This window comes from Manis javanica, chromosome 4 (assembly GCF_040802235.1).
Source record: "Manis javanica isolate MJ-LG chromosome 4, MJ_LKY, whole genome shotgun sequence".
Lineage (NCBI taxonomy): Eukaryota > Metazoa > Chordata > Mammalia > Pholidota > Manidae > Manis > Manis javanica.
In genome coordinates this window covers 135,618,632-135,644,697 of record NC_133159.1, presented here as the reverse complement: position 1 = coordinate 135,644,697, position 26,066 = coordinate 135,618,632, and the positions used below count along the sequence as shown (strand labels likewise).

General features: G+C 34.4%; 1 protein-coding gene across 3 annotated transcripts in view; it reads left to right on the top strand.

Annotated features, from left to right (window-relative positions):
• The window catches only part of GOSR1 (golgi SNAP receptor complex member 1), a 39,196-nt gene extending 13,426 nt beyond the window's left edge, over window positions 1–25,770 (top strand). For all 3 annotated transcript variants that reach the window (XM_017675344.3, XM_017675343.3, XM_073235060.1), the window contains exons 7-9: window positions 10,805–10,834; window positions 18,907–18,989; window positions 21,819–25,770. In XM_017675344.3, coding sequence (XP_017530833.1) covers window positions 10,805–10,834; window positions 18,907–18,989; window positions 21,819–21,943 — 238 coding nt within the window. In that variant the 3' untranslated portion in view covers window positions 21,944–25,770. The remainder of the gene's footprint in view (window positions 1–10,804; window positions 10,835–18,906; window positions 18,990–21,818) is intronic.
• The last annotated feature ends 296 nt before the right edge of the window (window positions 25,771–26,066 follow it).

Here is a 26,066-nt window from a genome sequence, read left to right as displayed (position 1 = left end):
CTATATTAATATGTTCTTGGGGTACAGGTGATTTAAGGGATAAGATGCTCAAGTAGCACAAAATAAAGATTAGATCTTTATAGTACTCATTTTAGAAAACATGAATAATTCAACACAAAAAAGACAAATCACTCATCAGTACAGATTCTGTAACCAATTTTTATTCATCCGTAGATTATGAACCCATCTTACTTGATAATTTTTTTGTTTGCTTTTGAATAGTTCTTTTAACTTTTAATAGTACTTATATTCTGATACAGACAAACCATAATTCATGTAACCATTTCTCTAATGTTGGCCTTCTGTATTATTACCAGCTTTTTTACTGTTATATATATATTGAAGGCTTGACATGTATCCATAATTATTTCCTTATGATAAATTCAAGAACTGAAATTCCAGTATTAAAAAATATGTTCATTTGTAAAGCTTTTGATATAGCATTATCAAATTTCCTTCTAAAGGTTTGCTAGTTTAGAGGCCCCGTTAGTAGCATATATGTGAACATTCCCCAGTGCCTTCAATAACAGTGATATTTTGATTTTATTTTTTAAATTCATGCCAAGAAGATAGGCAGAAATACTCAGGCTGTAGATTTTTTAAAATACTAGAAGGATACAGTTTCATTAGAGAAAACATGGTTAAACAGCCATGCTAAGAAGTAATAGTTAAGTTAATATAAAAGTGATTATAGAAACCTATAGTGATTATAGATTATATATTTTATCAAGCCCATTTATAATTAGTAGGTCATATGTGCTGTTAGGGTACTTTTTATTTTGTCTTTCAAGACTTAAGGTTTTTTAATACCCAGTAACTCCAGAAACTAGTTTGATTTTGTACAATAGGGTCAGACTTTTTATAAGTAGAAGCATGTTTAGACTTTATTCGATTCTTCATGAAATACTGTTTTCTCATGTTAATGTAAATTTCTACAACTTGTTTAAAAAGTATATATTTTTGCCTTGAAAAAGAGTAAAAGAATTTTTATAAATGAATGCCAAACTTTAAAAAAAACACCTTTGTTAGGAATTGTTTTTACCAGCTCCCCTTAATAAATTTTTTGTCTAAAAATAAATGTTAGCTTATAGTAGTTTATCTTTAGGAAGGTGGTAATTTCTCTTCCATGGTGATTAAGATAGATTTCATTTTTGTCTTGTCTTTCCCCGAGTCCGTTTCAGTACATTAGTCAGAAGAAAATGCTGACTTTGAGTTAGTGTCAAGCTTGTAGCTATTGTTCTTACTGGACTGTAGATGTATTTCTGTGAGCTCTTTGGTTGCTATTTAATATCATCCTTTATATAATTGCTCTCTTTCATTGCTCCTTTCTATTTTCTTTTTTGAAAAAAGTATCTGAGGTAATTTTGGCTTTTAAAGTTTGATCTTATCTCTCTTCATATTTATTTTTCAAGGATTAATTTTCACAAATGTATATACTCTTTTAACTGCCCACCACAGTCAAGATACAGAGCATTTCTGTTACCCCAAAAAAGATTTATGCTCCTTTGTAGTCAATCCCTGTCCCCCAATCCCAGGCAGCTGTTTATCGGCTCATTCACAATAGGTTAGTTTTACCTTTTCCAGAATTTCGTATGAATGAGTTCATACAATATATACTTTTTTCACTTGGCATAGTGTTACTAAGACTCATCTGTTTTTTGTATTAGTTGTCAGTTCCTTTCTATAACTGAATAATTTCCATTGTATGATATACACCAATTTGTTTATCCATTTACCCACCGATGTATATTTGGGTTGTTTTAAGGCTTGAGCTATTACAAATAAAACAGTATGACCATTTATAGACAAAACTTTGTGTGGTCATATGTTTTCATTTCTCTTGATTAAATACCTACAAGTTGTATTGTTGGATTGATTGGTAAGTGTGAGTATGTGTTTCATTTTATAGGAACCTGTCAAACTCTTTTCCAAAGTGGTTGTACCGTTTTTACATTCCTGCCAGTACAGTGTTAAGAGTTCTAGTTGCTTTAAGTCCTTGTCTGTACTTCTATTGTCAATCATTCTATATTAGCCATTTTAATATGTATGTAATGGTATTTCATCTTGGTTTTAATCTGCATTTCTCTGATGACTAATGATAAGCAGCCTTTCAAGTGCTTACCTATTATTTGTGTATCTTCTTTAGTGAAGTGTCTGTTCAGATCTTTTGCCCATTTTTTAATTGGTTTGTTTGTCTTCTCGTTGAGTTCGAAGTGTTCTTTCTATACTCTGGATACAAGCAAGTCTTTTGTCAGATATAGTGGTTCTGCAGATATTTTCTGTGAGCCTGTAACTTACCTTTTCATTTTGGTAACAATGACTTCTAAGAGAGCAGAGGTTTTACATTCTGATGAAGTCCAGTTGATCAGTTTTTCTTTTATGGTTATTTTCAGCCTAAAAAATCGATCTGAAGGTTACAAATATTTTGTCCTGCGATTTCTTCTTAAGTTCTTTAGTTTTAGCATTTTTACTTCATTTTTGTGTATAGTGTGAGCATTTGCAGAGCTTGAGATTCATTGTTCACCACATGGATATCCTGTTGTTTCACCACTATTTGTTGAAAAAACTCTCCTTTCCCCTATTGAGTTATGTTGGCACTTTTTGTTGAGAACTAATTGGCCATATGTACTAACATAGTTTATTTCTAAACTCTGTTCTGTTCCATTGCTCTGTACAGGTCCATCCTTATAGCAGTAGCTTACTATTTTGATTACTATAGCTTTATAGTAAGCCTTGAAATGAGGTGATACAAGTCCCCTAACTTTGTTCTGTATTTATGAATTGTTGACTTTTTGGGTTCCTTTGCACTTCATATAAATTTTACAATCATAGTGTAAAAAAGCCTGCTGGGATTTTAAATAAGATTACCTTGAATCTATAGAACAATTTGGGGAGAATTGCCATTTTAACAATAGCAAATCTTCTAATCCAGGATCATGGTGTGTTTTTCCATTTATTTAGTTCCTCTTTTATTTCTTACAGCATTTTATGGTTTTCAGCATATAGATCTTACACAAATTATGTTAAACTTATCTTTAAATATTTCCTGTTTTGGTATATGATTATGAATGGAATTTTTAATTTTCCAATTGTTTTTTCCTAGTATAGAAATATAATTGATTTTTGCATATAACCTTTTATTCCTGTGACCTTGCTAAATTTACTTTTTAGCTGTAACAGCTTCATGGTAACTTCTTTGGGATTTTCTTGCAATCACTTTTATAGTTTTATTTCTTCCTTTCTGATCTGTGTTCCTTTTATGCCCTTCCTCCCTGATGGCACTGGCTACAGCTTCCAACACAATGCTGAATAGAAGTGGTTAGTGCAGATATTCTTACCTTGTTTTGTATTTTAGGGGAAAACACCTATCCTTTATATTAACGGTGTTCTTGTACATGCCCTTAATCAGGCTGAGGAAGAGCCTTTCTCTTCCCATTTTGCCGAAAAGTTGTTTTTTTGTTGGATTTTTTTAGCTTTTTATTTTGAAATAATTTTAGCTCACAGAAAAATTAGATAGTAAAGAGAATTCTTGTATATCCTTCATCCAGCTGTCCTTACGTTAATATCTTATATAACCTTAGTACAGTTATCAAGATCAGCAATTTAACATTGATATAATACTATTATCTGAACTACAGACTTTATTCACCAATTTTTCCACTGATGTTCTTTTTATGTTCCAAGACCCAGTTCAGGATCCTATAATGCGTTTAGTTGTTGTCTTTTTAGTCTCCTCCAATCTGTGACAGAATTGCCTGACCTTAATTCATCATGAGAAAACAGACAAACCCAAGTTGAGGGACAGTCTACAAAATTAACTGAGTAGGAGTCTAAACTGTCATGGTTATGACCTTACATAATTTTGGCAAGACTCCAAAGGATGGTGTTTGGGCCCTCTTGGAGTGTGTATCGTGTCAGTGTATCTTACTGATAATGTTAATCCAGATTGCTTAATTAAGGTAGTGTCTGCCAGCTTTCTCCACTGTAAAATTACTATATTTCCCATTGTAATTAATAAATATAGGGGAAGATGCCTTCAGATGGTGCAAATACCTGTTTCTCTTCAAACTTTTCCCACTAATTTTAGCATCCATTAATGAATCTTGTTTCCCCTATGTTCCTGTGGTGTTTGCCCACTGGTGATTTCCTGTTTCCATCAGTCCTTATATGCTGATTAATTGGAATACTGTAAGAGCTACTCCTTCTCCATCATTTATTTTATTTAACTATCAGTGTAGACTCATAGATACTTTCTTATAGTGTGCGTTATAATTCAGCAATGCGGTTATTTTGTTCAAATTGTTCCACCTTTTGCCATTGGGAGCTCTTTTGTCTTAGCTTCTGTCATTTGACGTGCCCCATCCTTTACAATCTGGTACTACAGACAAAATGTTCATGGCTATTCTTCTATTTTTTCTGTCTGAGCTTTGGAATCAACCACTTCTCCAAACAGCCTTGGTTCCTTTTATTGGAGAGTGGTTCAGAAACTAGTATCTGTGTTTATTGCCACTGAGGTGTCATTGCTCCTCGGCTCTCTCTTGCTAAAAGTCTTTGTCATGGTTGAATTTTTCTTTTTTTTGCATTTATTGAGGTGTTTTTTTTCTTTGTTACTGTAACATGCTAAATTACATTGATTATTTTCAAACATTAACTCAACCTTGTTTGTTTTGTGATTTTAGCCAAATTTCTGTGAGGTTGCATAGCTAGTAAAAGCCAAGATTCAAACCTAGCTCTCCTGATTGTGTTGCTTTTGCAGTACTGCACACCTCTCTAAGATGATTCTTATGGGGCCTTCTTCACAGAATTGCTAAGATAATGCATGTAAGAAGTCTGGAAACTGTGAGGCATTTCTGTATAAAGCAGAACATAGGATTATAAAGCTAAGAAAAGCAAGTACTAGAGGTACCTTTTATATGCACTGTCAATCTACATTTCTGAAATAGATTTTTAAATACTTTGGATGCTAGAATAGTCTTCATGAAATGAAATTCTTATTGTATTAATGGACTATGATCATATCTGAAATGTATGAGACATATATTCACCTAATTTAGTGGCCTTTGCAAGGAGTGGTGGTCTCCCAAAAACTTTTGTTGTGTTTCTCTATATATTGTTAATAAATACCATATGATTCCACTTAAGTAATGCTTATATTATAACATCTGTGTGTGGGGCAATATAGAAGATTTATGGCATTCAACATTCAACATTAGCTTTCTCAACTATTTGTGGACCCTAAAGGTTTATGATGCATAGTATTTTTGAGATACAAACTTGGGTATCACGTGCCATAGAGATGGGATTGAAGAAGCCATTTGGCTAGTAAGTGTGTGAACCTATCTGGACAACATGATAACATTTCATCCTCACTTCTAAGCTTCATATTTGCTGCTTATTGTTACTTGGTAGCTACTATGAAATGATTTATACCCACACATACGTATACTTTGTTTCTTTGTGAAACTTTACTGCAAGGAAAAAACAGCATTATAAAGGTAATGATAGTGAAGTAATCCTAAGAAAGTGGTGCTCCTAAGTAGAAAAATGAGAAGTTTATGGAAGAAACTACACATAACGGTAGTGGCCATAAACTTGGGAATATGCAAAGATGTTAAGATATAGCCCTTACTTGTATCAGGGGTCATTTGTATAATAGAGAATTGAATTTTTAGCTAATGAGAATTGGTAACATTTGACTATCTCACTATCATCCCATTCATGGCATATTTAAAAATTATATATCAAAGCTCCATTTGTCACAGGTGGTACAACTCTCTGGCATATTAGAATAAATGATAAGGCAGGTTAATAATACCCTGAACAATACTTTGCTTATTTTTATATTCATGTGGTAATATCCATTATTACAAAGCAGAATAACCTGGTTAGGAACTTTGATACAGAACTCATTTTTGTTCACTTGGAGCTATATGGAAATCAAATCCATTTTCAGTTAATACATGGCTTTATTAAACTGTAAAACTTGAGTCAGAGGTACTCTGCTGTAGTGAGGAATTTTCTCTCCATATCTCTCTCCAGATGTATGTTTACATAATATATGTATGTCCTCCCCCATCCCTGTAAAAATTAATAAGGATTAATTCAGTGTTAACTGATTGATATTTTATTTATCCAACAAGTGTCTGTTATTCATTTATTTGTTCATTTATCAAGCATTTAGTGAGTGTCTCTCCTATTGAACTAGATGGTAGGGAATCAAGGTGAATCAGACTCAGTCTCTAACCCCAGAGAAATCATTCTGGTTGGAGAAATAATAAGCATGTAATTATGGTATCCTGTGAAATATTGTATTTTTAAAAAGTATTAAATGATAAGATGTATGTGAAAAAACTGTAAACTTTACAAATTTAAGATTTCTTTCCTCTGTGCATAATATAATGTCTGACATATCTTAAATGCTTGTTAAATTTGTGAATGAATTAATGAAGAGTAAAGAGCTATGAAAGGATAATACTGTAGTATAAATAGGAATTATATTTTTTATATAATGCCTGGATATACAGATGAAATGAGGGAAGGTGTCACAAAAGATGTGAGTTTTGAGCTGGACTTTGAATATAAGCAATTTTTGTTGAGAAGCAAGAAAGGGGATTCCAGAACAAGAGACTGATATGTACAAGTTCCTTGATCTACATCAATCATATATCTGTAGGCTCATATAGCTAACAAGATACTATTGTTTGCATTATCCCTTTTAAGCCTCATGACAACTCCATATGGTGAGTTCATAGAGCCAAGTGCTTGAGGTTTAACTAGGACCTCGATAGAAGAACAACTAGCCAATTTTTTCTGTATAGTTTCATGATTGCCAGTATTATTGAATTTCTGTTACTATATTTATGAAAGAATTGTTTTCTGGGTTATAAATATGTAAGAAACATAAACATAAAATGAAAAGTATAGTTCCATTTTTAGTTATATAGCCACATTTGCTTATGTTGACATAACTTAATTTTTTAGGAGTTTCAGAAATAAATTGGAAAATGCTTCCTTAATATTTCAAAGATTCTTCATGATTCAGGTAGTTTCTTGGGATTTCAGTCCTTTTAAATTATTTCCCTGAGTAATAGCAAATTGAAACCATGATTCCCACTACTTTCTTAAGCTTTCTTTTTCTGCTATAGTTGAACAAATCCGTTGACATAAAAAATATAAATTTTTTTCATCAAAATATTTGGTTAAAATACTTCGCGGGGACAAAAAAACCCCAAAACTTCTTCCCTATTTATACTTCCTGTTGTACATATGTTGTGTATTTTATGTAATCAAGACAGTGTGGTGTTGGTGAAAGAATAAATAAGTAAGTCAATGGAACAGAATAGAGAGCCTGAGAAATACACCCATACAAATATATAGTCAACTGATCTTTGACAGGGGAACAAGGGCAATTTCAATGGATAAAAGATAGTCTTTTCAACAAATGCTGCTAGAACTGGATATCCACATGCAAAACGATGGCTATAGACACCTTACACCTTTCCCCCAAATAAGTCAAAACAGATCATAGACTTCAGTGTGAAATTTAAAACTATAAAACTTCAAGAAATTTTATAGCATAGGAGAAAATCTAGGTGACATTGAGTTTGGCAGTGAGTTTTTAGATGCAACACCAAAAACACCATCCCTGAAAGAAAAAATTGACCAGATGGACTTCATTAAACACCTCTACTCTGCTAAAGACACTTTCAAGAGAATGAAAAGACAAGCAGACTGAAAGAAAATATTTGCAGAATACATATCTGATGGACTATTATCCAAAATATACAAGGAACTCTTAAAACTCAACAGATAAAAAGTGGGCAAAAGATCTGAACAGATACTTCATCTGAGAAAACAAGCAGATGACAGGCATATGAAAAAATGCTCAACATCATGTCATCAATTAGAAATTAAAACAACTAGGTGCCACTACACCTCTATTAGAATGGCTTAAATCCAAAACACTGACAACACCAAATGTTGGCAAGCATATGGAACAACAGGAACTCTCACTTGATGGTGAGCATACAAATGGTATGGGAAGCAAGTTTGACAGTTTTCTTAAAAAGCTAAACTTAGTCTTACCATATGATCCAGCAGTCATGCCACTAGGTATTTACTTAAATGAATTGAAAACTAATGTCTAAACAGAAACCTAAACATGAATGTTTATAGCAGCTTAACTCATCATTGCTAAAAATTGGAAGCAAAAGATGTCCTTCAATAAGTGAATGGATAAACAAACTAGTACATTCATACAATGGTATATTATTCAGTGATACAGAGCTTGATTAGTCAAGCTCTAAAAGACATGGAAGAACCTTGAATGCATAAAATAAGCCAGTCTGAAAAGGCTATGTACTATATAATTCTAGCTATATGACGATAGGCAAAACTGTATACAGTAAGAAGATAGCTGTTGATGGGTTCAGGGTGGGGAGAGGAGGAAGAAGAAATACATAGAGCACAGGGGATATTCAGGGCAGTGAAACTATTCTATATGACATTAATGGTGGATACGTGACATTATGCATTCATTCACGCCTGTAGAACTGTGTAATACAAAGAGGGAACCCTACTGTAAACTGTGGACCTAACTTAATAGTAATGTATCAGTATTGGTTCATCAGTTGTAACAAATGTACTACACTTAAAGATGTTAAGGGTGGGGAAAAGTAAGTATATATATATATATATGGGAACTCTGAACTTTCTTCTGAATATTTCAATAAACCTGAAACTGTTCGAAAAGATGTCTACTAATTTAAAATAATGAAAAAAAATTACTTTCCAAGACCTCACTGCTAATAATTTAGCTTTTACTTTTTCCCTTTTGTAATCTCCCTGAACTGAGTAGAATTGTGAGTCTTTCAGATGCTTAACTTTTTGTCCTTAGGTAACTTCATATAATTATAAAATAAAACTTCGGTGCTGAATAAGCCATGAAAAAGTCTATAGCATCTTACTACACTGATGGACAGTGATTGCAATGGGTGGTGATGGGGACTTGATAATATGAGTGAATATTGAAACCACAGTGCTGCTCATGTGAAAACTTCCTAAGATTGTATATCAATGATACCTTAATAAATAAATAAATAAACCATGAAAAAAGGGAGTAAAGAGACTCCTTGGCCTACCCAGATCAGAAAGAAAGATGCTACAATATTAATGTTAGTGGAAGAGAGATTACAAATGATCACTACTTTTATCTTTGCTTTTTCTGTATTTTCCAAATGTATCTGTAAAATAAATATCTGTTAGCACTAAAACAGCTTTTTTATCCTACTGCAGATTCTTGAGCTTAGCAGTAGAATTATTTATTTTCATATTATACTGCCTGGATTTTTAAATATCTTATTTAAAGATTTACTTTGATGTACTAAAGTCCCTGTTGAGGACAGTCAACCAAACCTTTCTATGGACAAGGAGATATTAGTCCAAGTCTAATTAACCACTCGCTGTTTTGTGACCTTGTGGCTACTTTACCAAGACAGTTGTAGGTTTATGTGTTATCTGTCTCCACTGAAAGATTCATACTGCTTTATCTTTGAAGCCCTTGTCTGTGCTCCTCATGGGCACTTCATATACATTTTGTTAACTAAATAAGTGCATACGTTATAATCAAGAGATATAAACAGAACAGTAGGTTTATCTGTAAATTTGTATCAACTTTATACCTAGATTTATAATTACTCTATAGTTATTGAGAAACTACTGTAATAATAGCAAAGAATACTTAGTGCTTACCATGTACTAGGTACTGTTCTAATCATTTGTGTATGTGTGTGTGTATTTCTTTAACCCTCTTAACAAGTAGGATTTTTAAAAATTATTTACAGATGAGGAAACTGAGGCACACAGTAACTTGCCTAATGTCAGATAGCTAATAAGTAATAGAGCCAGCATTCAAAGGCCACACAGTCTGGCTTTTAATCCCTCCACTATCTTTGTAATTTTTGAAATTCTTTATCACAGGGTTTATATAAGGTATTTATGACATTTTTAAAGCCCATCTTTGTTCCCTAATTTATGCAAAACCTTAAGTTTCCTGGTCTCCTGTTTATTAAGAAATCTCAACTTACTGGTTTATACAATGAACTTAGAAATTCTTTTGGAAAGTAGTTCGGAAAAAATATGCAAGTGCCTTCTGTGTACCGTGCACAGCGTCAAGGTAACTCAGAGTGTTTTCCTACTTTCTGCTGTAAAGCTGCTCCTTTGCCAGACTTAGTTATCAGTTCCTTCCTAAAATGACTTTTTGTCTTTCTTTCCAGTGTGTGTTGCATAAAGGCAAATGTTTACAGGTCATAGGTGCATTTGGTATATTTATACAGATTCTTGAATTCTAAAGTTTGGTAAGCTGAGATTTGGTTTAGTTTAAAAAAAAAAAACTTCCCGAAAAAGGAAGGAACTTTAAGGTGTAAATAATAACTACTTATATGCATTAGAACTATATTTGCCAGTCCTGTCTCAAGTTGGTCATAATTCTTGAGTTTTGAATAGATGTTGATGACAACTTTGAACTCTCTTCTTAATACTGTCATTAAACCTGTTCTATCTTTAATCATCAAATATCTGTGGAAAAAATTATTTCAGCTAACAAATAAGAGTAAGATAAAAATTATGTATGTGGATAAATTTAATTTAGAGTCCAGGATTTTCTTCAGTTGATTTCCAAAGTCTGCGTCTTCTGTTTACATAAATGGTTGAAAAGTTCATCTATGTATAAAATGTGGAAAAATTAAGTACAAGTTTTAAATGTGCTTTTATAATTTTACAGTTTGAATTTTCTTTTTATTTGCAGCTCAGATCGTCTGATAGATGAGACAATAAGGTAGGGAAAAAAATTTTTTTTACTTCCTTGCATGTTTATTTGCACATAAACAAACAGATTAGGTGAATCCTATAACTTGAGTTAAAGCCAATTCATCCTCCTCAAAAATGGGCATTCACTAGGTGATGTATTTTTATCATCTCTTTACCTTATGAGAGATATTTGAAGCCCAAAACATTTGTTTCCAGAATTACTTGAATTAGGCTATTTTACCTAGGTTATTTTTCCAATTAATTTATACTTTGTAATTTCAGCCTCAATCTTTTATTCTCAGTGAAAGCAGTCTTAAACGTGATTTGGTAAATGTCTTATTTATACCATTTATATAGACTTGGTTTCTGTTAAAAGCAGCTGTAGAAAATCTACTGCAGTAATATTTAGTATATCTCTTAATAACATTGAAACAGTTTCTTGCTTAAGATAGGGACATTTATTTGTTAGTTTGAACTACTTAATTCTCTGGGTTTGGTGAATTTTTAAATACCTATTTTATGACAGTGAAAAAATTAAGTAGGTACAGTCTCTATGATTAATTCAGCAATGTCTAAAGTGTTGTTTTACAGAAAAGGTAAAATGAAGTACTTGGGAACAACAACACTTCTGTTCTTCATAGGCCTCAGTATTGAAAAGTAAAATCACATTTTCCAGGGATTCTTAAAGTTTCCATACTATAACCTTTTACTTTTTTCTTCTTTTTGTTTCCTCTGCTTTCTGCCTCATCTTCTAGGGTGAGGCTGCCTTAATTAAGTATTTCAATTCAAAGCTGCTTATATAAGGGCTGGTAATATGAATATAAAAATTTGGAGTACCTCCTAGGATAGAAACATTTGAGAACCATTGAATCACTGCTACAGTTTTGCTAGGTAAAAAGCAAAAAATATGTAATTAGAAGGTCTTTTATATAACTGTCTGTTTATTTCAAAATGTGATAGGTATCACAAGTGAAATTCTATTGACTCTAAAGATAGTTATGATAACTTACAGATAATATAAAATTTAAGTGTTAAGTATTTTTACATATTTTTTGCTTTCTCCTTTTGGAGATACAATTTTAAATTACGTGCACAACTGAATATAGACTTTTTCATCACTTTATTCAGAAGTACTAATATTTTAATATTTATAATTTCTTTAAATGTATAGTTAGTATTGTCTGTTGTTGAAAAAGAGTATCTGAGTTTAGTTCACAGAACAGGTAAGAAGGTTCCAATAAGCACATCAATGATTTATCATTTTAAAAGCACTATATATTATTTGGAACTTTATTTTGCTTCTGAGTATTTGACCCTTGAAATAACAACAGCCTAGATTTCACTCAGCTTGACTCCAGATGATGCAATGAGATGGGAAAGTATGTCTAGATATACTTTGTGTGGTGCTGGAAATCATGCATATTCAACAAAGTAAATAACATAGTGTATGATGATAATATCCATTCTCCAAGGAATACAAAGTGCTTTGCAGAATTATTTTTTAATCTTTATCTACTTCTGAGTCAAAGTGTGTGGGAAATGGTGATAGAGTTTGAAAAACATAGGCCTATGTGGCTTAAAGATTGGTGTCAGATTGCTTAGCTTTGGTTTAAATTCTTGCTTTATATAAGGCCATAATACCAACTTTAAAATACCTTGTAAATTTATCTTAAAACAACCATATTTTAATTATATCACATCCTATCGTAAACATACACCTACACTGAAAAATTGTGAGTAAGAACTAATGATGCAAGGTCTTTGTCACTATGACTCTGTTCTTTTTGTTTTGTGTTTCTAAAATTTAACATAAAGTTGACATTGTCTGCCTCCTTCTGCTCTCATCTTGACTGGTTGTTCTCTAAGGCTGCTACATTGCTCTGGTTCTGGGATGTCCTTCTACCATTATGCTAAAATGATCTTTATTGGATCATCTATTTCTTGGATTTGGTGTTTATTCCCTCATTATGCTGGATGACATCCTTTAGTAGCTTCCTGAGAAAGAATGGGAGGTTAATTTTTTGGACTTTCCACATCTAAAAAGTCTTTATCCATATTGTAAGTCCAATGCCACTTAAGATTTCTGATCCTTTGTATATGATAAGCATCTTTTCTCTGGAAGCTTTTAGAATCATCCCTTTTCCCCTATTTTTTTTGTTTGTTTTTAACCTCCCCATGATGAGCTCTGCATGCATCTCTTCCAGTCTTTTGCATTGGGTGAACTCTTCTAATCTGGAAACTTACCTAGTTCTGGGAAGTTTTTCTCCCCTTTTTATTCTCTTTTTTTTCCCTTTGTTTTTTGTTTTTAACTTTAAAAAGTTATATATTAGGCCTTCTTTTGATCCTTTCTTACCTTTTCTATTTTCCATTCATATTTTTTCTACTTTGTAGGAAGTTTACTCAATTTGTCCTGTGGATGCTCCTATTACATTTTTATTTCCACTTTTCCTTTTTTTTTAATTTAAAGGTTTGGATACACTCTTACATATATATACACACACAAATATATTTATATGCTTTTATGTTTCATGGGTGTGCTATCATCTTTCTGAAGACATTAGATATAATTTGATTTTAGAGTTTCTTGAGCTTCTGCTATTGCCTTTGTTTCCTCAGACTACTTTTCTGTTTGTTGGCTTGTTTAGATCTCTGCCTTTTGTATTAGGAGTTCTTCTCAGAAGTCCAGTGATTCTTGGCTCTCTGTTCGTATTAAAGGGTGAGGTTCCAAAATCCAGCAATTAGAAGCTCATTCTGTGTACATGGGTGGTGGTAGTTGCTGCATGGTAGGCCTCACAGTAGGTGATTAGGAACTGCTTGTTCCGTTGAGAGATTCAAAATGTCAGTATCTCTAATGTCTCTTTCCCCGATCTGGGGGCTATTTAGTAGACTGAGTGCATCGTTTAGAGAAGGTATTTTAGGGGTCTGGCAATTCCTTGTATAAATTTCTATGAATTCCCATTGTTAGGTCTGTTCCACAGTTCTGCCTTCAGATACCTGATCTTCAGTTCTTGAGCTTTTCTGGAATCTAGGGAAGAATTTTGTAAATCATTATTTGACTCATAATGGTACTGAGACAAATCACAGTAGTAGATTTGCTGTTGATAATGTTACTAACATTTTTTTAATCACTCAGATGGAATTCCTCCGATTTTCTCTTCAACTTTATTATGTATATATATATTATAAAAGTACAGTGTTCCTACTATAACAATTAAAATAATTCTAATGTATAAAAAAAAAGTGCATCTCCTAGTAGTGTTCATCCATTCCTGTCCCCTGAAGTAACCTGTATTAACTGATGGTTAATACCTTTTTCGCTGTTACACAAACATACACAAAAATATTTAAAATAAAAAAAAGGACTCATTCTTTACATATTCTGTGGCTTGCTTTAATCATTCAGTATATCATAAACATCTCTCTGGATTAATAGAAATAATATGAACTCATTCTTTTTATTTTTTATTTTTCTTAATTTTTTATTAAGGTATGATTGATATATACTCTTAATGAAGGTTTCACATGAAAAAACAATGTGGTTACTACATTTACCCATATTATCAAGTCTCTATCCATACCCCAGTGCAGTCACTGTCCATCAGTGCAGCAAGATGCCAGAGATCCACTATGTCCCTTCTCTGTGATACACTTGAACTCATTCTTTTTAATAACCAAATGTTATTTCATAGTATGGATATACCATAATCCATTAAACCATTCCAGTGTTGTTTCCAATTTGGGAGGTGGGAGGTTGGTGGTTTTTTGTTTGTCTTTTACTGTTTCAAACAGTACTTCATTATCTGTCTCTTTATGTATCTCTGTACATACTTTTGTTTCTCCTTTGCCTTCTCAACCTTTGAAATTTGTTTTTGACTCATTTTTCATTTGCTTAGAGTACTCCATGTAGCATTTTCCTCCAATGCTAAGGGTTCCTGACCTTGCCTCTCCAGAAATATGCTAACCATCTCCCAGATAGGTCAGTCTATTAGAGACTTCTAGGCAGTAGCATACCAGGTGGTAGTGGGTGACTTGGCAATTTTTCCTCTTCAGGCTGGGCATCATACCAGCTCTCTGCTTATAGGTCTCTGGCTGTGTATAGTAGTCCTTTCCCAGCTACAGAGACTGGAAGCAGTTCACTTCATCACTGCAGCCCCTGTGCATGCAGATCCGTATCTTCCACTGTCTGAGCTTCTCAGCTTAGGATGCAATGAAACCTAGACCTTTGCCCTAAGCCTGATGGATAATTTAGTCTTCCTTGCCATCAGTTCGCTGGTTCTTCCCTCTCTTGAGAGAATACAGCCCTCCACCTGGAATTCTTCCCTGGAGATTTCAAAACTATATGACATATCAGATGGACCCTTCCCATCATGTTTTCCTTTGTTCTTGTGTTCCTTTGTGGAGGAAATTGGGCCAGAGGTGAGGTCACGAATTTGTGCTCTGACCACCATCTTCCCAGAATCTCTTCATCTCTATTGCTTTTTTTTTTTAATGTTTCACTTATTTTCAGAATTACTCAAAAACATTCTATTTCCTTTACTTTTTATAATGTCAATATTTAAAGCAGTCTTCTGCGTGTTACATTTCAAAATTGATACTGACCCTTCCCTCTAGGATTCTAATGTCCAGAAAGTTAATCTCCTGGCAGTGATTGCAAAAAGATATTAGCTGAGATTCTTTTAAACACAACATCAGATCAGTCACATGGAAGAGACTATACTCTATATAGCCTTTGTAAGAGAAGAGACTTTTTTCCCTTCTCTGTCAGTTATTTAATGAATCTGTGACTTTTATTAGTTGGTTTGGAAATCCAGCATAATGTTGTTGCATGTATGTCCCAAAATCTGTCTAGTTGGTTCTCAAGTGGAATTTTGGGACAAAACTCTCTCATTAATTGAGGGCTGGTTGTATATAAATATTTGTAATATGTTACACAAATTTGGTTCTATTTATGATTGTAAATCCCTATTTTACTCTCAACAGTTTTTTTCTTTTTCCTTTTTTATTAGTGAGTGGATGGCTATTTTATTCACTTTACTTGTTTTGTTTTTAGATTCCACAAATAAATGAAATCATATGGTATTTATCTTTCTCCACCTGGCTTATTTTACTTAGAATAATACCCTCTAGGTCCATCCATGGTATTGCAAATGGCAGGATTTCTTTTTCATAAGTGAATAATACTCCATTGTGTATATGTACCAAATCTTCCTTATCCATTCAACTATTGATGGGCACTTTGGTTGCTTCCATATCTTGGCTATTGTAAATAATGCAGCAGTAAACATAGGGGTGCATATATCTTTTTGAATCAAGGCTTTAATTTTGGGGGGAAAATTCCTTGAAGTGTAATTACTGGGTCAAATGGTAGTTCTATTTTTAGTTTTTTGAGGACCCTCCTTACTGCTTTCCACAGTGGCTGCAACAATACATTTCCACCAGTGTAGGAGGGTTACCTGTTCTCCACATCCTCACCAACACTTGTTAATTCTTGTCTTTTGGATAATGGCCATTCTGACTGGTGTGAAGTGATTTCTCATTGTGGTTTTGATTTGCATTGCCCTGATAATTAGCAATATGAAGTATCTTTTCATGTGCCCATTGGCCATCTGTATTTCTTCTTTGGAAAAACACCTGTTCATATCCTCCACCCATTTTTTAATTGTGCTTTTTTTGGTGTTGACTAATATGAGTTATTTATATGTTTTAGATGTTAACCCCTTTCCTGATAAATCATTTATTAATATATTCTCCCATTACTGTAGGCTGCCTTTTGTTCTGTTGATGGTCTTTGCTGTACAGAAGCTTTTTAGTTTGATGTAGTCCCACTTGTTCATTTTTTATTGTTTCCCTTGCCCAAGGAGATGTGTCCAGAAAAAAATTGCTCATGCTTATGTTCAAGAGATTTTTGTCCATGTTTTCTTCTAAGAGTTTTATGGTTTTATGTTTTACATTTAGGTCTTTACTCCATTTCAAGTTTACTTTTATGTGTGGAGTTAGGCAGTAATCCAGTTTCATTCTCTTGCATGTAGCTGTCCAGTTTTCTCAACACGATTTATTGAAGAAACTATCTTTTCCTATTGTATATTTATAGCTCATTTAGTATATATTAATTGACTATATATGCATGGGCTTGTATCTGTGCTCTCAATTCTGTTTCCGTTGATCTCTGCATCTGTTCTTGTGCCATACTATACTGTTTTGATTACTGTAGCTTTGTAGTATAGCTTGAAGTCAGAGAGTCTAATACACCCCCCACCCAGCTTTGTTATTCTTTCTCAGGATTGCTTTGGCTATTCAGGGTCTTCTGTGGCTCCATATTAATTTTAGTATTATTTGCTCTAGTTCATTGAAAAATGCTGTAGTTATTTTGATAGAGATGCATTGAATCTGAAAATTGTTTTAGACAGGATGGCCACTTTAACAATATTAATTCTTCCTGTCCATGAGCATGGGATAGATTTCCATTTATTTGTGTCATCTTTAATTTCTCTCATTAGTGTCTTATAGTTTTCAGTATACAGGTCTTTCACCTCTTTGGTTAGATTTATTCCTAGGTATTTTATTCTTTTTGATGCAATTGTAAATAGAATTGTTTTCCTGATTTCTCTTTGTGCTACTTCATTGTTAGTATCCAGGAACACAAAAGATTTCTGTGCATTAATTTTATATCCTGCAACTTTGCTGAATCCAGTTATTAGTTCTAATAGTTTTTTGGTAGGGTCTTCAGGGTTTTCTATATATAGTATCATGTCATCTGCAAATAGTGACAGTTTTACCTCCTACTTACCAATTTGGATGCCTTTTATCTCTTTATCTTGCTTGATTGCTATGGCTACAATCTCCAGTACTATGTTGAATAAAAGTGGTAAGAGTGGACATCCTTGTCTTGTTACTGATCTTAGAGGAAAAGCTTTCAGCTTTTTGCCATTGAGTATGTTAGCTGTGGGTTTGTCATATATGGCCTTTAGCATGTTGAGGTATGTACCTTCTATACACATTTTGAGAGTTTTTATCATGAGTGGATGTTGAATTTTGTCAAATACTTTTTCAGCATCTATTGAGATGATCACATGGTTTTTACCCTCTTTCTGTTAATGTGGTATATCACATTGATTGATTTACAAATATTGTACCATCCTTGCTTCCCTGAAATAAATCCCACTTGGTCTTGATGAATGATCCTTTTGATGTATTTCTGATCTACGTCTGCTAATATTTTGTTGAAGATTCTTGCATCTGTGTTCATCAGGGATATTGGTCTATGATTTTCTTTTTTAGTGGTGTCTTTGCCTGGTTTTGGTATTAGAGTGATGCTGGGCTCATAGAATGAGTTTGAAAGTATTCCCTCCTCTTCTACTTTTGGAATACTTTAAGAAGGATGGATATTGGCTCTTCTTTAAATTTTTTGGTAGAATTCAGCTATGAAGCCATCTGGTCCTGGACTTTTGTTTATTGGGAGTTTTCTGATTACCAGTTCAATTCTGTTACTATTAATTGTCTGTTCAGATTTTCTATTTCTTCCTGGGTCAGTCTTGGAAGGTTGTACTTTTCTAGGAGTTTGTCCATTTTTTCTAGATTGTCCAATTTATTGGCATATAATTTTTCATAGAACTCTCTAATAATTCTTTGTATTTCTGTGGTGTCCATTGTAACTTGCTTTTTCATTTCTTTTTTCTCTTAACGAGTCTGGCTAGGGGTTTGTCTATTTTATCTTATCAAGGAACCAGCTCTTGGTTTCCTAACAGTTTTTTGTGATTAACAATATTTTAGTAGCTGGCCCCTTTCAAAAGCATTTTAGGAAGCTTTTGTAATAAATCATTTGTTATTTCATTTGTTACTTTGAAAAAATATAAAAAACTCAGGAAATGGCCTACTGCCTTATCTAAAAAGCCAGCAGAGGATAGCAGGGGCTATGGTCATTCAGAAAAAGACAAGGGTAGGTGACTTTGGAAATGATTTTTTTTTTCTTTTTCCTTCCCAGTGCTTTTGAAGACAATGTTGCACACCATAGTTTTCTGTTCACTTTTAAGGGCATGATGGATCCATGTAGGAGTGTCTTAAATGCCAATTTAATTATCTTCTCTTTATCCCCCTTTGCAGCATTGCTATGGCAACAAAAGAAAATATGACTTCACAGAGAGGAATGTTGAAGTCAATTCAGAGCAAAATGAATACTTTGGCCAGTATCCTTTTTGAAAGTTTGAAATCTGTGGCTTTCTGGGGTGGGGGGAAGTCTATGTATGTGTGGTTTATTTTCTTTTTTTTGCCAGGTTTCCATCATCAGTAGCAGTAGAGGCCATCAGTAATTATACAGTAATATACCCTGCACTCCTGCTTACCGAAGTTCATATTGTTTAGTACCATTTTTGAAAGATTGCATACCCGAGTTTGATATTTTAATAGATTTAGAAAAAAATATATAAATGTGAATTTTCAAATTATTCAGTTATTTTACATTTTAAAGCTCTTGAATCCATGTTAGAGCTCCACAGTGTACATCATCCTTACCTAAACTCAATAAATCATAAGTTTTTTTCTTTTTCCTTTCTCCAGTTTGAATAACTCAGTGACAGATGCTTAGAAGGAGAAGGCTAGAGACGGCCATATGCATAGATGAGCTTAACTGCAGATAGTGCATTTTAGTTGTGCCAAGCTAAACTCTAGGATAGATTCTCTGCTTGTTTATTATGAACTCTATCTTTGAATTCTACAGTTTCCTCATTTAAATTAGGATTACTAATACTTCTGAGAAACCCAGTGGGGAAACTGGTAAGCCTGCTACTCAGAAACACTTTGTTTACTCTGAGAAGTCAAACCTTTTAAGGGAAAAAGTTTCCTTCCCTAATTACTAAGTGAAGAAGGACCTTTAACTTTCAGAAGTTGAGTATCTTCTGGTCCTAGATAATATAAGGTCACTTTTATTTAATATCTAACTTACCTAAGGAAAAGAATATCCTGAGGTATATTGGTATTTTCCAGTTTTTGTGACTTTTCTTCTCGCTTTGTTGCCCTAAGTATAAAACCGCACATCCAAAATAATTTATATTTTATATATTGCTATATAGTTTACATACTGTCTAACCATTGCCACAAATTACAATTATTCCAAAAGAATGTGTGTTCAAAAAATCATAGAAAATGCATGTGAGATAGTAAGAACTTCACAGACAGATAGTAACAGAAACCTAATTCAGACTGACTTAAGCAGGGAGAAAGAGGAAATTAAATTGTTCATATATCTACAAAATTCGGGGCAGAATTTGGCTTAAGGTATGGCTGGATCCAGGGGCTCAGATTTTATTATCATGATCTGCCTTTCCTCTCTCTGTTCCACCTGTCTACTCCATCTCTTATATCTGTTTCCCTGTGTGTTGGCCTCATTCTCAAGCAGGTTTTCTCCCTGTGGGGATAGGGATGGCTGCAAGAGTGATCTCCTCCCAGTTCAAAACTCCCATTGGAGAAAGAGTATCTTTTCCAACAACTATAATAAAAGTCCCAAGAGGACTGTGGGTACCCCAGCTTGAGTCACTGGCCAAGGGGAGGAAATGGTCTTTCCAGCCAAACTTGAGTTTGTATATATAACTGAGTGCAGAGGACAAGGTCACTACCACCCTTTCACATGGTTTGACTTAGATTTTTATAGAAGATGAAAGAGGGAATTCCCTAAAGGTAAACTGAATAGAAAAATATTCACTTACAGACAGGATTTTCTCATGCCAAAAGTTTACATACTCTCTAAGGGAATTGTTTATTCTTCTTTTACCAAGTAAGAAAAGATTAAGCATTTGCTGTATATGAAGTTTGTACCTTATTAAAGTTTTCACCCATTATTCCATTCTTCTTGTTCTTAACATGTTTTAAAAGTTGTTTCTACAAATAGTTCCTTTTTTATTAATTCAAAAAACACATTAATGCCTATACTGTAGGTGTTAAGGGAGTAAAACTCTATTCTAGATTCACAAGGGAATTCAAGTTTAGAAGACATGGTCCTAATCCTACAATATGTGAATATGTAAGTACACAGATAGGTATGGTCCCTGCTGAGAGTCATGCGTACAGGCAAGGTCAGTAAGGATTCACAGGCAGTAGGGAGTAGTCCATCTGACTGGTATCACAGGTGTTTTTATTGGTGGTTTTCCTGACCGTCATATAACCTCTCTATTAACAAAGAGGATTCACCTGCAGGTGTTTTAGCAGAAACCGCTGCAAGAAATAAATACAAAGCAATATAGAATGCACAGGCATGTTCTTAGCTCTACAACATACAAATAAGTAACAGTATGAAGATTTTTTGAAATACTAAGAAAATACGGCTATGACTGCAATAAAACCCCTAAAATTGAATTTTCCTATCTTTTTTTACATTCCTCAAATAGGACAGCTAGAGCAGTGTAACCCACTTTCCTACAATATCCTGCATACTGCTGCAAAGCAAAGAAATTTTTGAATAATTCACCAGGCCTGATTATATAGACCTTAGAGCTGGTTCCCACCAATTCCCTAAACAGATGCTCCAAAACCCTTTGGCACAGTTCCCCAGTGTTCTGAGAGAAGGAGGTTAAAACAAAAACAAGACAAAATGGAACAGGAAGGAAAGGAAAGTGGGGAATGGAACAGGATGATGCTTGTGGGAGCTGGCTGTGCCTCTACAGCCCTGCCCTGCAGGTTCCTCTGGTCCTGAGCGTACTGGCTCCCTCCCTGACCTGTAGCCTGGCAGTAATCTCTCAATACATGGGATAATATAATAATACTATTACTTTTTTCTTTTCATTATTCTTATCTGCATACTACATTGTACTGGGAGGCTTGAATTTGTTTAGGGCCTTAGCAGTAATGTATTCCCAGTTGTGGCATGTATTTGCTAACTACTCCCTCAGTATGATTTTCTTTTCCTCTATCTCTTCTCATCATTTATTGTTTCTGGACCCCACTGATCTCTATTTTTGTGATTCCTGTGACTTTTTACTAGAGAAACTTCTTCCAAATATGACCTTAATAAAGATTTCCCAAAGACCGTTTTCCTGCTGTGAACAGCCTGATCCAGCGGATCAACCTTAGGAAGCGGCGAGACTCGCTCATCCTGGGTGGTGTTATTGGTGTTTGTACCATCCTATTGCTGCTGTATGCTTTCCATTGATGGAGCAGCTCCAGGGACTCTTGACAACTACCACTTATCATGCCCTGATCTGGAATAAAGAAAAATAGGAAGGAGGTGTCCACTGTCCTGATAATTAGCCGGACCAACAGGATTAATTCAAGACTGATAGTGATGGGCTCTGTGACATGGTCAGGTTGAGCTGAAGCCAGTTTTCTGGGCTACCTTTTCTAACACACATTTCCTTGTTTTTAGTTTTCAGTTGCTTTTGTCTCCCCAGGAGGTAAGTGAACCAATCAGAACAGAGTCTCTGTGCTTCAGTGATAGTGTTGAAGGCTGATGACAAGCCAGGTCTTACAGCTGGACACTTTAGAAAACCAAGTTTCTCTGTATCCAAAGACTGCTTTCCTTTCAGCCACCAGACTGGATTGTGAATAAAAATAGCTCCTGTCCTTTTATTTTACACCCATGATGAAAAATCACAAGTTATTTCTGTATAATCTATGCTGTAAATTTCTACTATGTCTCCAACTCTTTTGGTATTCAAGGAAAACTACATTTTTCACACATTATTTGAGATTCTGACAGGTAACTTCACCATGGTTGAGGTTGTCGGAAACACAAAACAAATACAACATAAGACCTTTGCCTTTTTCTTTACTTTTTTAAATTGTGTGCTCACTGGAGCTAATTGTATACTGGGGAAACATCAAGAATGACAGGCTTTTTTTGAGTTAGTTACTGGTTTTGATTTTTTGATTTATTTCTTCTTTTGGGTTAACATTTGCTGCTAGAGGAGAATGAAATTTCAGTTCTGCCATGAAAAAAGACACTACTAGCCAGTGTCTGTCGGTGCCCTCAAGTGGATTAACACTGGTAGCTGAGTAAGAGGACTGCTTGATTTTCAGTGAGATCTGTTCAGCAAGGCTCATGTACAAACACACTGATGGAGGGGTCACCATCCAGATAATTCCATTTGTAAATGCGCCATGATTGATGAGCAAAAGTTTAAGAAATACTGCCTGGTGTACCAGGAATTCTGTGTTCTGTGAAAACCTAGTCATTCTTAATCTGTTAGGCTCTTCTGAACATCCAGAGAATGGCTTTACTCTTGAAGGTACATGAGACAGAGTCTGTCTCTGTCTGTACCTGTCTTCTATTACTGTCCTTAGACAGTGACAGAATTTTAAACGAACCACCAGAATTCAAGTTCACCATTTCTCAGTGTCTGTAAGTTCATTACTTGTCTAACTGAACTACCACAAATAGTTTGAAGACTTCCGACACCTGTACCCCTCACCAAGAAAGCAAAACTGCTCTTCACCATTGGAATTCACTATGTTATTTATAGTATTGGCTTCAGACTATGTGCCACAGGGAATGGAAGGATCCTAGATGTCATTTTTAACTACATCACAAGTGTGTCATGGTGACGTTGAGATGAACTTGATGTACAACTAATGGGTAGGCTAATAACACCCAGTCTGACTAGAAACAGGTTTTTCGTTCTGGTGTCAAAAAGTTTTATTATGTCTGAGTATGAAGGGCATTTGATGTATTTTTTTGAATATGGGGTTTATTTTTCTAATATGGGTTGATTGATCAGTGAGCTGATTGGGATACCCTTAAAAGAAAGTTTAAGTTTTCCCAATGTGAACCTTAAAAGATCAGAGAACTTCATTTATTAAAATCTCTGTTGGGAGAACAAAACTTCTCTCCCCTGACACTTTATTATCTTTGATTTTTCAAAGGGCCTTGATTGGTGGTTGTGCCTCACTAGAATTTATGGGACTTTGGTTACTATATAGTTGGCATTTATAAAATCTGAAGTTATCAGAATAAAGTTATTTATTTAATTACACTGCCAGTCTTTTTTATTGGTCTGATTATTTGGTGCATTTGTTAGAGCTGATTGTGTGAGAGTAAAACCCAAGCTAATCTAGCTTGCTGCAAGTAAGCAAACACTTTGGATGGCTGATGAGCCCTTCCATTAGGGTTATGTTTAAATGAAATAATAGAATTGTGTTGGAGATTTTCTTTATGAAAATAAAGAAACTAGTTCTTCCAAGAAAGTTGAAAAAGCTTGTGTAGATGTCGGTGTCAGGTAGGTCTGACTAACCTCCCAGTGCCGTAGCCCATAGTGAGGTGACCCAGGGCCAAACATTTAGAACAGTGCTCCTTCTTTCCTCTTACGGTTCCTCGTGTGCAGAGAGAAACCCTAGAGTGAAGAAGTACAAGTGTGCCATTTACAGGTAGAGGCTCAGTATGGACCTCATGGTAGCTGACTTGAATTCTTTCAGTTTTACATCATTTAACTTTTAAAAAAAAATCTTGATTTTCTCCCTTTTTGCTGTCTTTACAGATCAGTTGCTAGGTTCAGGGGCCAACAGTAAATTGCTTGTTAGAGCCAGTCAGAGCTAGAAAGTTCCAGAGAAGAACTTGCTGTTCCTGGTCCTAAAGTTTGCTTCTTTAGAGAAGTTATTCTCTCTCAGCCATTGTCTTATAGTGGATCTTTCCTTCCGGCAAAGAAAGCACTGAGAACTTTCCATTTCACTAAAACGTGTGAAAAATATGGCAACAAAAAGGGCAGAAAATTCTAAAAGTATGCTTCTGAGATTTTGTTTTAATGTGTATTGATAACTTTAAAATGTTTAATAAATCTGTTACTCAAGTTCAAGCCCAGATACCCAGATACTTTAGTTGATCTGTCCTGGCTATCTGTGCATTCTTACTATTAATGATGCTGAAGGATTCCCTGTAACCCACATTGCTCACTCTTGATTTTCCTAATGTTAGAAAAGAACTTATCTTTTCCTCTCTTCCTCTCTCCTTTGTACCAAAATTCACTTTTACAGAGAATGCATTTTTCCATACTGGCCAGTACTTAGACCAGCATGGGAATGAAATCATGAGTAGAGACAGGTGATAAGAGGAGACAGTGAGGACACTTTTTGTTCCTGGAATCAAATGCTATTTACTTTAGTTCTTTCCTGCTCTATGCTGAATGTATGAGTAGGAAAATGTACTTACTGAGTCTTGATGCAATGACGTTGGCTTTATGGAATTGAGTCACCTTGAACTTGCATTCCCACCGTTAATTTTCTTTTCCACTGTCAGTAATATCAACCTGATGAAAGGACTTTATGGAACTAAACTAGCCTTTTCTGTTTTCTGAGACCTCATGTTTGATTAGCCAGTTATGATTTCTTGGAAATTGACTGACTGAGTTTTCAAATTTGCTGTATTAGGCTGTTGAGGATAAATGGCCATGTCTAGTGTTACACTGAATTTTGTGGCAAATGTAAAAAACAAAATGGGTTCTACTCAGAAAATCAAGATGATTGTGTTCCATTCTCCTTTTGGGGTAGGGGTTGTTTAACCTGATCTCCAAAATGGTATAGAGCTTTTTATCATGGTCTTTATAAACTAATCTTTATTCCTTTATAAAACTGCATACCCTGAAGTTTTATAGAGGAAAAAAAATGAGGAAGAAACAGGTGACTCTTAAGGATGTTTATTGGATAAGAGAGGCTGAGATAAAACGGAGCCATGTCTTGAGGGATCTTATTTTCTTTGTACCTAAGGTCTCATTTTGGTATCAAAGTATTTGCATCTGTTTCCATCCTATTAGCTCTTAGAGACGGAGGGAAATCAATTCCAGTCACACTTGACCATGATGGAAGATGTTTCCTCATGAAAAATGCCAACACGATTTTTAAAAATCTATTCCAAATGCACTTTCCAATTGTTTGCTTTTAAAATGCCTTCTTGGGACCAGGTTTATTGTGTTTGTTCTCATCTAAATGTTCATTTTCTGACTGTATAGGAGAAGCTTTGTTACATAATTTAATAATAAATTAGAAATCTAATTGGTTGTGTCTATGATTGTTTTTATTGGAACAGTACCTTGAGGCAGTTTGGGATAGTGATTGTGAAAGTATTAGTAGTGATAAGTATTCCTCCGGATGTCCTAAAACCCAGGGTGAAACAGTACAGGTACTGAAAAGCTATCACCTACCATTCAAAAACATATAATAATTCCACTAATAATTTAGCCCAAGAAGTGAAGGAGAATCTCTTATGAAATGAAACTCAGAAGGTATAATGGGAATGTAAAATTGTAGAATTTAGCAAGAGAAAACCAGGTTCTCACCCTTTTAAATAA